At 36.9% G+C, this 12,838-nt stretch overlaps 1 protein-coding gene across 28 annotated transcripts in view; it reads right to left on the bottom strand.

Moving 5' to 3' along the window:
- Window positions 1-12,838, bottom strand: part of LOC307189655 (uncharacterized protein) — a 2,229,222-nt gene that overhangs the window by 956,341 nt on the left and 1,260,043 nt on the right. For all 28 annotated transcript variants that reach the window (XR_013829263.1, XR_013829264.1, XR_013829268.1 and 25 more), the window contains one exon: window positions 8,870-8,996. Coding sequence is in view for 1 of the 28 variants with exons in the window: in XM_079927934.1 (XP_079784060.1) it covers window positions 8,870-8,905 (36 nt within the window). In the remaining 27 variants the exon portion in view is untranslated. The remainder of the gene's footprint in view (window positions 1-8,869; window positions 8,997-12,838) is intronic.

Raw genomic sequence — 12,838 nt, 5'->3', positions numbered from 1 at the left:
GCAGTTGTTGCTCTAATATCATGAGTCCAGGACCTAAGCGAGCAGACTTTCGTATGAGAAGCAATGTGCAGCCACCAAGAGTTGTCCAGAGAATCTAAGAAGCATAGGAGCATAGTTAGTTGCAACAGCTTTCTCCATAGAGGAATCTCCAGAAGGTACTAAAAGATGGGCCTGCAGTATGGCCATCAGTATTGACTCTCGGGCCTTCTGTTATAAGGGCCCTGTTCAAAGCGGGACGATTTCTGCGCGACCTCATAAATAGGCCTCAGCAGTATACGTAAATGTAAAGATGTAAATATGTTGTCTCCAGAAGTCAAAGTGACCTAGCAGGTGTGGGGCCTACTTGACAGAGGTTGTGCTGACAATGTTAGGAGATGACTTTTAGCTACATTAGGAAGGAAGCAACCTTCAGTGGATCACATGATGCCTAACAATTTTACCAAGATGGCAGGTGCCTGAACCATGTGTAGGGCACTAGCCCACCCCTTCTCTGTAAGTGCAACAGTGAGCATTTGTTCCCGTGAGAGTGTCCAGTGAATCTCCTGGCAGGAGCATGTCATTAATTTAGTGTCATACCTGGGTGCCTGGAAAGAGCTGGTTCACTCTCCTTCTTTTTTTTTTTTTTTTTGACTCTCTTTTTCTTGACTAACCTGATGGGCTCATATATTGCACAGGGTATAACAGTCTTTTTCCTGAGCACTCTGTAGAATGGAGGCCAATAGCTGGCTGAGACGCACAGGCAAACAATTACAGAGTAAAAGTCTTTTCCCTGAGCCTAGCATCAGTCACAGACACGCGATCCACTCAGCGTCACACAGATAGGTCTGGGCTGAGATGCATGACCCAGGGATACCTGAAGGACAGCCCAATCCTGTGCTCATCCTTAAGTGCCAAATACCAAAACTTCTGATTTAAGTCAGAACAATTTTAAAAGAAGCTCAAGAGGACTCGACAAAAGGAGCACAACTCAAAATGCAAGATCACCAACAAGCAGCTGAGCCATCCCATGCACTATGTGCAGAGTAAGCTGAGATCCAGAGGAGAAAGATCTCAAAGGAGTGGTGGTGACAGCTTAGAGCATCCTCCTGAGTTGCCAGTCATCGTTTTGGTCACTTCGTCAAAGCAGAATGGACCAACACTTGAAATTTCTCAGTTGTCAAGGTTGGTGATACTCCACACACCAAAAGAATTTGAAAGTTTATAACTCATACAAGGAATGCATGGGGAGAGCTGGTCACGTACAAGCAGGTTTGGGCCCATATGGGCAAAATAGAGGGAATGAGTTGGGCCTTTACAGTGTCAAGGAGGTTGGACTGGGAACATGTTCATGTGCACGGGAGATAGAAATGTCCTATCAGTGCTAAAGGAGGAGACGAGCACATGCAAGGACTTTCTTATCAGCATCCCTACCTATGGTGCCAAAGGGAAGAGAAAGGAGAGACTTAAAAGAAGTCAGTGGTCAAACATCAAAATGGGAGTCGGACTAATATAACATTGCAAATCTAAGAAAATGTAACTACGAGTATACTACTGCTCCCACTACTTATAGTAATGATTAGTATTATATTGACAAAAGTAATAATATTTACTATACAATGTCCAGTGTCTTCTATTTGCCAGATATATGCTAAACACTTCAATGCATATTATCCTTCAAATGTCACAATCTTAACAAAAAGATAATATTATTCCCATACGTGAGGGAGTGGAGGATAAGAGTCTCAAGGCTAAACAATTACCAACAATCATATATTTTACTTTGTAAAATTCCATTCTTTCTCAACTGAGATGCATAGAGGTTTCAGAACACTATATTTCAACCACTTAATATCTTTCTAGTTTGACATTTTATAGAGGGGAAATTTCATGGATTCTTATTCATTAAAATTTTCTCATAATTTACAACTGTGTTCATGTAGGACTTTTTAGTGCACGTGTGGGAAAATCTGCTGAGAAAATATATATGTGCTATATATAAAACATATATATACATACACATATATAGCATTTAATGTTAATTAAATTTATTTTATTTATTCAGATACCATCAATAAAAGATGAGTATCAGGATCACACTAATGTACTTAAAATTCATATTATAATTTTTTTTCATCACTATTGATTAGGATTCCCTTCAGGAGGTGTGAGTTAGCGAGGTTTTGCTAGACTAAACAAGAATGATTATACATTCACATTTTCTTTCTTAGGACATTTTGTTCCCTACTTATGGTTAGAAGCTATACCTTATTTGCAAAAACTAACTAACTTATTTCTCAGGATAAAATCCAGGCTGTTTATCTGCATCACATCTGGCTGTGAATGGTTAGAACCTGGGATATTTCTCATCATCATTTTTTTGCAGTAGTGAATGTGAATATGCCAATAAGGCCATAATGGCATTTACTTGCAACTGACTTTTGCATTCACTTTTTCTGGGTGCCAGACTTTTTCTGGGATTCAGAAGCTACTGAATATTAATTTAAAATAAATATGCTGTAAGAAAGCTATGAACTGCATTTTATTATGTAACACGCTATGGTCTTTGCCATTGATCAGAGAGACTTGGTCCATGATTCTATCGATACATAGATCACACTAATGGCACAGGAAATCACAGAAAAATAAAAATTTGCAGAGCTTGCTTTATATTAGTCTTAACCCTACTTCTAAAAAATAGTAAACTAGAGGTATAGCGAACAAATTAATGCAGGCCCTTGAATTAGCATTAGAGAGTGCCCATGGATAGTGCATTGTCTTAAATATTGAAAACTGTAAATGGGCCAACCTGGATACAGTGACACAATGATGCTTATATAACTGGTAAGAATTGTTCTTATATCTCTTGCATTTCAAATTGCAAGATATAGTTTAAGGCAGCAAGCTTCAACGGTCCTTGGCATTAAGACAAGTTTTAGGTTGATTATGTGATTTAACTGATTTAGTGATAAGCTAGTTTTTATTAAAGCTTTATCTAAATATTTATTAAATATTACATTGAGTTTTAGTATATATAAAGACTAAATCATAACAGCTGACCTTAAAGACAAGCAATGTAAGATTATCAGAAACCTGCAGGTGTAAAGGAAGGAGATAAAAATTACTCTGGGTTAATGGTAAATTCAAGAATAAAATCTATGATCACTCATCTATAGAAGCAAACTCTTTTTCTCCTTTCCAATTCCTTTTATACAGTCAATCATGTGCATTGTTCATACATGACTATATGTACTGAAAAAAATCAGATTACTTGAAACTAATAACACTAACTCAGATTCAGCATTATTTGGAATGAATATAATTTGTGATATATTATTTTTGCTTCTTTAAATATTTCCTAAAAATAATGTTTGCTTACTTATCAATAAGAAATCTATTATTTAGAATACACAATTTATCTTACTTGTGAATAATGTTGCTTTTAAAAATACCTAATGGTATATATGTTGTCACTAAAATAGAGTTTGGGTTAAGCAAAAATTTTACAAGTTGGTATGTATCATAAAATCAGGAAGAAAATGTGGTAAATTTATATAATATTTTTAAACAGTGGAGATAAGTTTAAATCAGTAAATAATATCCATCTATAAAACAATTGCAACTCTCAGCAAAAGAGAATTTCTCTTAATGCTGCTGTCTATTTATCTTGCACAATTTTCTTAGCAGTGTTTCTATTAACTGACATTTTTTCTTTAACATTTATTCTTCCCCAGAGGACAGGCAAACAGATGTTGGCACAGCTAGATTGGACGCTAATATTTGTCTCTCTAGAATGGGTTTTCTGGTACATTGAGGACAGAGCCCTTTCCATTCTTTTGAGACTTAAGAAGTCATTCTGCCATGTAATCCTTAACTCACTAGAGCAAAGACTAACTGATGTTAAGATCACTCAATAATTGTTATTTTCAAACTGGAGGTTATTCATTATTCACATTTAACCAGAGAATGGGATATTTTAATGGTTTGAAGCCTTGATAAAGTGCATTATTCAAATAATATTTTCAGATTATTGAGGCTTTGGGCCTAGCCCCTCCGCGGCATGTGGGACCTTCCCAGACCGGGGCACGAACCCGTGGCCCCTGCATCGGCAGGCAGACTCTCAACCACTGCGCCACCAGGGAAGCCCAATGTTCTTGTTTTGAAGCCAACAAGATGTCCTAATGGAATCAAGAGACTGAGAGAAACAGCCCTTATCTTCTTGGAAATCATCTTCTGTGTAAACTTTGACTTAAAGTTTTGTTTTAAATGTTAAAATGGTATAATATGCTCCCTCTCTTTCAAAGACTCTTAACCCCTCCTCCACGGGGGACAAATGCTTTTCTTGTTTTTGGTTTTTGTCTTTTCAGTATTGCCACACAGCTCTAAGTTACAGTTACTTTAATGTTATTCTGGGTAGATGGGAAAACAAACACATGTTCTAAGTTCTGGCTTGATAAAATGTAATTCCATCAATAATTTTTAAGACAGTATTTTTTAGAACAGTTTTATGTTTATAACAAAATTGAGAGACATACAGAGTTTTCCCATGTACTCCTTGCTCCCACACATGTAAGGCCTTCCCCAGTATCCACACTGCTCACTAGAATGGTGCATTTCTTACCAAGAATAAATCCACATTGACACATCATAATCGCCCAAAGTCCATAGTTAACCTTAGGTTTCACCGTTGGTGTTGTACATTCTATGGGCTTGGACAAACGTATAGTGACACATATCCATCATTATAATATCATAAAAAGTAGTTTCACTGTCCTAAAATTACTCTGTGTCCTACCTATTCATTTCAACCCCTCACTAAGGAGAATCTTTAACTCTTTTGTTATATACTGCCACATTTTCTAAAGCGCTAACAATTTATCCTCCCTCCAAAAGAGAGGTTGACTTTGTATTTCATTGTCTACACTTTACTCTAGTTTTAAATGTTCTCTAGTAATTTTTTTTAATTATTAGGAGAGCATAGATATTATTAAATTGACCTTAATGGTCTTTAGCTATGTAGCACTGAGGGACATATGAAACAGAGATATAAGAAATGGTGCTCATTTCACTGCTGTTACTGTAAAAGGCCCGCGGAGAACAGATGCTAATGCCAGCCAAGAATTTATTCAAAATCGACACAACTGGTTCTCTTTAAAAGGATGAAATTCACAAAGTTAACCAATTTCAGATAAGAACAATGATTTAACTATTATTTGATAGTTTTATATTTTAAAGCATTAAACAATATAAGCTGAAATATGTGGCATAAGATGTATCTACTTGTTTGCAAAATGTAATTTCTTCCTAATTTTAATTCAATAATAAAAGAATGAATTATTTTCTTAATTTTTCATTTGTTCTCTGTTATACTTTAATTGAAATCTTTAGCAGTATTTCAGTGTTTCTCTTATAGCACAGCTACATTGTATAGAGTAATTTTTAGACAGCTTTTATGAGGGAAAATTTAATTAAATTTTCATAGCTGAATCTATATCTGGTTTTTGATGATGTAGCACTTAAAGCACAGTATGTGTTTTATTAAATAAAAATTAACAATCTATTTTGCACACTTAGTCATTAAGGAAAGCATTATCTCAAATTATTGAGGCAAGTGTAGAAAGGCAGTCAAAGCTAGAAAGATTTAAAAGAAGGCAATAAGGGCTTCCCTGGTGGCGCAGTGGTTGAGAGTCCGCCTGCCGATGCAGGGGACGCGGGTTCATGCTCCGGTCCGGGAAGATCCCACATGCCGCGGAGCGGCTGGGCCAATGAGCCATGGCCGCGGAGTCTGTGCTCCGCAACGGGAGAGACCACAACGGTGAGAGGCCCGCTGCAGCCTACCATGCTTGATTAAAAAGATATACAAGACAACACACAGGCACTTTCCTCAAGATACTTATCCTCACAGCCTAGTTAGTATAAAACAAAAGATTAACAGAGACATCCTGTGAGTGCATCTGCTTCTAGAGTGTGGGAGAAGGGCTAGGAGAACATGAGGACTAAGGGTCTCTTATATGGACTGAGGGTCAGAGGCATGGGTTTTATCAAAGAGCTCTTCCTCCCAAAGTATGTTAGAGAATACATAAGAAGGGAGCATTTTGGGTGAACAGTGAGCCTTCTAGCCAAAGGGTTCTGCTTTGGAAAGAAGGTATAATTCACAAACTGCAAGTTCTGCATATCCACCATCTGTGGCTCTCCCATCTCTCATGCCTCAACTCAATACCTCATCTTTGGACCTTATATATTTTCAGCAACCTTCTCAAGTTGCTTCTCCAGCCAAGTTGGTCTCTATGTAGCTGAAAGAACTATATTTTTTCCTAAGTAACAGATATAACATAAATCATGTTATAACAAAATCACTTTAAAAATGTCCCTGACATCCCACACCAGTAAGATGAAATCTCGAAACTTTACGATGACATCTGGAATCTGTATATCACTTTGAACTCAGTCTACGGTCCTAGAACCCAGCTAGTTCCCACCTCTCCTCATCCCATGAGATTCACTGTTAGTGGCTGACAGCCTTCCATTCCCAGCCCAGGCCACAACCTGTGCGAGTCTGCAAATGCTCGTCTCCTGAGTACAGAATCCCTTCTCTCACTCTCCCTCTCATCCTTCACAACTTCATCTCCTATCTGGAAATTCCTATTTGCTCTTCAAGATTCATTTGAAAACTCATTCCTTCAATGAAGCATTTATCATCCTCCTTGGTGTTATGACATATAACCATACTTTGCTTTTCAGTCCATGAAGCATTTTATTTGTAGTCTTACTTTTTGATGCTTCAAATGTCAATTCATTTCTCATATATGCAGCACCTCAGCCTTGAGAATTATACAAGATAAATGGTATACTCCCTACCTTCATGGAGATCACATTTTAGGAAGAAAGATAGACATGTCAAATGATAACTAAAATATATGGTGATAAAGACCATCATGAGAATATAGATGGAGTGTCCTGGACACAGATAAGAAAGCATTTAATTTGAACTTGGGTGGGAGATGGAGGAAGGGTTGGTCAGAAATAACTATGAAAGGAAAGTGATATTAGAGCTGGCCTTTCATATTTAATAATGGGAGTTAGTGGTGGTAATAAAGGCAGAGACTGGACACACACCATCAGATGGGAATGCTTGCCCAAATCTGAGGAGCTGCTGTCCAGATGAAACTGGACACACACTCCACAAGGTTGATTTTGTTAACTGACATCTCCTTCTTGGTTCCTGCATGCATAAGAGATTTCTGACCCCTACAGAAGAGGAGAGCTGTTGCCAGGTCATGAAAGAAAAGATATTCTATGACTGGAGGTTAGGCTTCATCACAAGAGCAACAGGGTCATTCAAAGTTCTGAAAAACAAGACTGATGTACTCATGTGTCTCTTTAAAAATAATGCTTGAAGGTGATGGGGAGAACTAATTGCAAAGACTTGAAGAAATACTGCTTTCTCAAACAGGGGTCAGGAGTTTGTTGCAGGAGTTCAGAAGTTCAGCAAAGAGAAATAAGAGTTTGACCTAGAGCTGTGACAGCTGGAATGAGGTAGAAGGGATTGAGCTGGAGTGTTATTTTGTAGATAATATGTACAACCGACCAATAACAGACAAGGGAAACAGTGGTGCAAAGGAGACTAAGTTTCTGTCTCAGGCACCTGGCCCATAGCAATGCAATGAAGCTAAACAGAGGACGACAAGCAGATAATCACATTGAAGAGAGGGGGACTGAGCAGAAAAATCTACTCCCATTTGTGCATCTTGCTCTTTTCATTCATAATATGTGCTATAGATATAACTTTATAAAAAGTCAATTCGTTATTTTTTTGTTTGTTTGTTTTTTGTTTTTTGCGGTACGCGGCCTCTCACTGTTGTGGCCTCTCCCGTTGCAGAGCACAGGCTCTGGACGCACAGGCTCAGCGGCCATGGCTCACGCTCTGCAGCATGTGGGATCCTCCCGGACCGGGGCACGAACCCATGTCCCCTGCATCGGCAGGCGGACTCTCAACCACTGCGCCACCAGGGAAGCCCCATTATTTTTAATAACTGGACATACCAAGATATATTTATCTTTTCTATTGGTATTTAGGTAATTGGCAGATTTTTCCCCATTACGAAATAAAATATATTTGTATAAAGTACAAGAATAACTTACTGTATAAATGCCTTGAAGTAAATTTCTAAATCAAAAGGAATATGCATTTTTGATACATGAAGATCAGTTTTTTGGGGGAATAAAGCTAGAGTAGTGGAAAAACATAAGCTCAGAGAGAAATCTATAATTTTGTCATTTTACAAGTGAGCATGCATGATGACAGTAGGTTGTCTGGCTCCTGATAATAACTGTGGTCAAGATAGAGAGGATGGTAGTCAAGAAACTTGGACAGTAGGTTATTGAAGGAGATGTCTTTCTGGCTGCCTCTTTCAGCTAAAAACACGATGAGGATTATCATGTAGCCAAATTTATCCAGTCCCTAAAATATGCTTCATTATATGAAATAATACAATAGCCTACATACAAATGAAAATCTCAATTTTATGAAGTGGCTAATGAATATTTTTTAATAAGTGCCCTAATTTTAAATGATGCCTCGTTTTCACAGCTTAACTAGCAGGTCTCATAGTCTTGTGGTAGAGGAAACACACTGAATTCAGAGCAATGCAATATCAGTTGAGTATAAGAATTGCCTCTAGTTAACTACACGATGTTAAGCAACCACTTAAGTTCTCTAAAAATCCAATTTTCTCATTTTACACATTAAACTGTGCACAATTCCACTATACAGTAAGCATGCATATTAAACCGTATTGAATAGAGCAGGATTCAGTACACATGTTCTGCAAAGGGCCAGACAGGAAATCTTTGAGACCTTTCAAGGCACTCAGTCTCTTTTGCAACTACTCACCTCAGCCACTGTAGCGTGAGAGCAGCCAGAGATCATTCACAAATCAACAGAAATTGTGTTCCCATCAAGTTTACCACAAAAGGTGACAGCCTAGATTTGGTCTTCAGGATGTGTAGTTTGCTAATCACTGGAATAGAGGAATAAAGGAAAGGTTTATAATATAAACTGTGTGTGTTCTCCAGCCCTTAGACACTATGATCCTAAATAGTGTATCTTTCAGCAATAACATTTTTTATTTGGGACACTTATAAATATTTTCTGAAGGAGTGAATGTGGATAATAATAGAAGGCACAGAAATTAACATATTCCTAGATATCTACTGGAAATATTCTGAAACTCCCCAATAATCATAAACATATGATTGTGTATCTTTCAAACTGAATGAAAACCAAATAGCAGCAAACTATATACTCAGCTTCCTTCATAGAGAGTTTCAAAAGCTTGGCTGTCATTCTCTCATAATCACATTTCAAAGGCCTTCGGTTGTCTTATTGTGAAATGCAGGAATGAACCTACAGAGACCAACTTGAGCAGAATTGTTTGGTTTGAAATGGGTGTAACTATCTTAAGCATTGCTATGGCTCCACTTTTGAATTATGGTTACCTTTTAGTTTTAATAAAGAAGTGTACCTGCGAAGAAAGATGCAAGGTTTATAAACGTGAGCCTCAAGTGACCAAAACAATGAAATAATCTAATAATGTGAATTTATAGACTAGTGACTTTTCATTTACTAATAATTGTTCTGTTATGTTATTTTCCTGCCAAGGAAAGCTACATTTTTTTACCTTGTATGAGATGAAATATTGTGCTGCAAAATTAAACATTATGATTTATGGGACTTATTAAGTGTAAAAAGAGAGTGTAATTAGTTTTCCAGTGCCAGAGGCATGTCTCAATTATTTGAGTAGAATATAGCCGGTTATGTGATAAACCTATAACTGTGAGGTGGTGGAAAATAATTGATACCTCTCTCTTCTAATATATTGAGATTTTTTAATATTGTTGTAGTTGTTGATTTTAATTATAAGATGGAATCATTAAAACTAACCATTCATCTTTTTGGAGTTTGTATGTGAAAATACAACCTGGGTGGCACTTAGTTGAACCCACAGATAATTTAGTTAACCAAGCAAAGTTGGTAAAAAGAATAAAATTATGAAAAGTGACATTAGCAATGAACTTATTATTTTATGATGTCTTGTTTTTAGGGTCACATTTTTTGCATGACAGAACCTACTATTAGAATTTCTATTGGCAGAAAAGTATGACATTCTGCTCTCAGCTGAGATTTCCCTTCTCCAGAATACATTTCTAGATGGCTTTGGTCTTCTCCATTTGTGTCATTCTGGGGTTGATGTTGAAGGGATAGCCATTACCCAAGGGAAGCTGTTGCATGGAAATGTTAGAGGCATACACACAAACAAAACAAAATCATGCCAGTCCCCTTATGGTCTTAATGTGTAATTGTTTTACTGTCATTTCCATAGACATATCTTTGTCCAAAGCACGTGACATAGCTAAACCTACAATCTAGGGATGAGAGAGAATGTTCTCTACATCATGAAGCAAAAACAACAGTGTAAATATTGGTAAAGATGAATAATTATAATTTTTCAATCTACCATACTTACCTGCTATGCAGACAATATGATTTACATTTTAGCACTTTTTCAAAATTAAGTGACAAAATTAGATTAAAAACTTTAATTACAATGTATTTTTAAGTCTATTTAGTAAGTTAAATCTAGCTTATAAAATACTTTTGAAGTCTTTATAATAGTCATTTAATCTTATTACGTATTATGGGTTTATTAAACAGATGCTGATATAACGTATAAAAAAACTGTACAACACAGTAGCACCAAGCTCATGCTATCAAGGAATTTACAATTGACAAAGAAGCACAGCTGTGTCACTAAGGATGATAGTATATTGAGCAAAACACTGTGATAAGTCCTATATTGGCAAAGTGTTCTGAATATTTTGAGGAGCTAGTAATTCAACTTCAGTGTGTCAAGGGAAAGTTTTAGGGAAAGGTAAAGTTTTGAGTAGAATCTTGAAGGAGGAGCCAGACTTCAAAGGCAGTGATAAAGGGCATTTCAGGCAAGAGGTAGTAACATCAGGAAGGAAACAGGCATGTGGGTTAGAGCCAGCCATGTGCACTGAGATGCGTGTTGTATAGGAAGTCTACAGAAACCATAAGTGAGATTAGGCAAAGCACAGAGTCATAAATTGGCATCACCTGTTTCAGAATATCAGTGGACTCTGTGGCTGCTGTTTATGTGCCTGAGATGAAAGAATGGCTAGAAGTGAAAAGGAAATACGTATATACAGAGCAGTTTAGATCACGTGTCTTAAGTCTGAGGTACCCCAAAGGCAGACCATCAGACAAAGGTCTTGGGGTAAATATTTTGTTTGTAAGGTAAGCACAAGAAGAGAAAGTGGAGAAATGAGAAAGGAAGAAAGGGAAGAAAACCAATGCAAGGTGTGTTAAATGAATATGTTACTACTGTAGCCAGCTTTTGCTCATTTCCTTTAGGACCTCCCAGATATGCTATGGAGTATAACTCAGAATGAACACATGCTTGTGGAATGGATGCATCAATAAGAAAATGAGAGACAGTGGTTAAAGATGGAACTCAGAGTAATTCAGACCCTTGATCCTTGAGACAGGTTTCCCCTCCATACCTAACACTCCTTAGACTCATAGATTTTGCACACAAACCACCTTTGTGAGTTTTGCCATAAGTGTGATCTTCCAGTAAATTATCTACTTAACATTTTTCTTTAAATCAATTCACTAATTACTCTCCTTTGAAACAATGACCATGAAATCACAGCTGGATGCATTAACCTCCTGTTTTCCATCAATCTCTCATTTGTTTAGGGTTGTCCAGGGATATTAACTCTTCAGCATTTCTGGCCTGCTATGGATGAACTGAGTGCTTTTCCACAGACAGAAACTGGCTTCAGACTAAAAAGCAGGAAGATCAATGTATGTATCTGCTAGGTAAAAAATTTAAATGTATCTGGCAAAACCGTATATCATTTGTGGAAGCACTGGAATATGGATAGCATAAAAAATATAGACCACAAAGAAGTTTACTAGTTTTAACATACTAGGTACTTATGGGGAGAAATGATGGAGAAAAAGATTGTTTTAACTGGATCCCTATTGTTTTAAAAAATAGAGCTGAAGTAAATATATAAAAACATAAAAATTTGCAAAATTGTATCCGTGAGTGCATAGGTTTTAGAAAAAAAATATTTTCTGTCATTTTTTGTATGCCTGAAATACTCTAGAATTTTCAAAATATATAAAAGAAACATTGAGTGAGATGAGGAAAATTTCCTTAAATTCTGACAACCAAGAACATTTGAATTGCATTATCAAGCTGCATCATTTACAGAGAAACAATATACTTAAAGTTTAACCCTAACCCATTATTCCACAATTTAAATGACTATAGCCTGAATTTACAATATTTGAATATGAATATGGTTATAAACAATAAAGTGCAACACAAACTTCCTTAAGCCACAGCAATCTGGAGATACAAAGAGCTCATATAACTGTCAACATTCAAAGTTACTAACTCCCATCTGTACTTATGCAAGATTTGGGGTTCTAACCAGATACATCTGACCTCTACCCCATTAGCTATTTCTTCTGGGAGGCTCTATGTTGATACCACACAAGCCTCCAGGCAAAGTTTGCTCTTGTCCTCTTACTGTCTTTCATCTTTTTTTGTTGTTAGATACCTCCAAGGCAACTGGGGGAAAATATTTGCCTAGGTGAGCCAAGAATTGAAAACCCTTCAAGATGCTGGGTTGTTACTGAATTCTCTTCATCCTTCTCTTGGTCTCTCTAACAGCTCTGTTGGTATCTGAAGTCTTATAGTGCTTTTTATAAAAATAGCTCTCTCAGCCTTTATTTAAACTCTTCCCCACAAAGAGTCAGACCTAT

The sequence above is a fragment of the Stenella coeruleoalba genome (genome assembly GCF_951394435.1).
Source record: "Stenella coeruleoalba genome assembly, chromosome: 7".
NCBI lineage: Eukaryota > Metazoa > Chordata > Mammalia > Artiodactyla > Delphinidae > Stenella > Stenella coeruleoalba.
The sequence above is the reverse complement of the archived record's forward strand: the minus strand, read 5'-3'. Positions and strand labels throughout refer to the sequence as shown.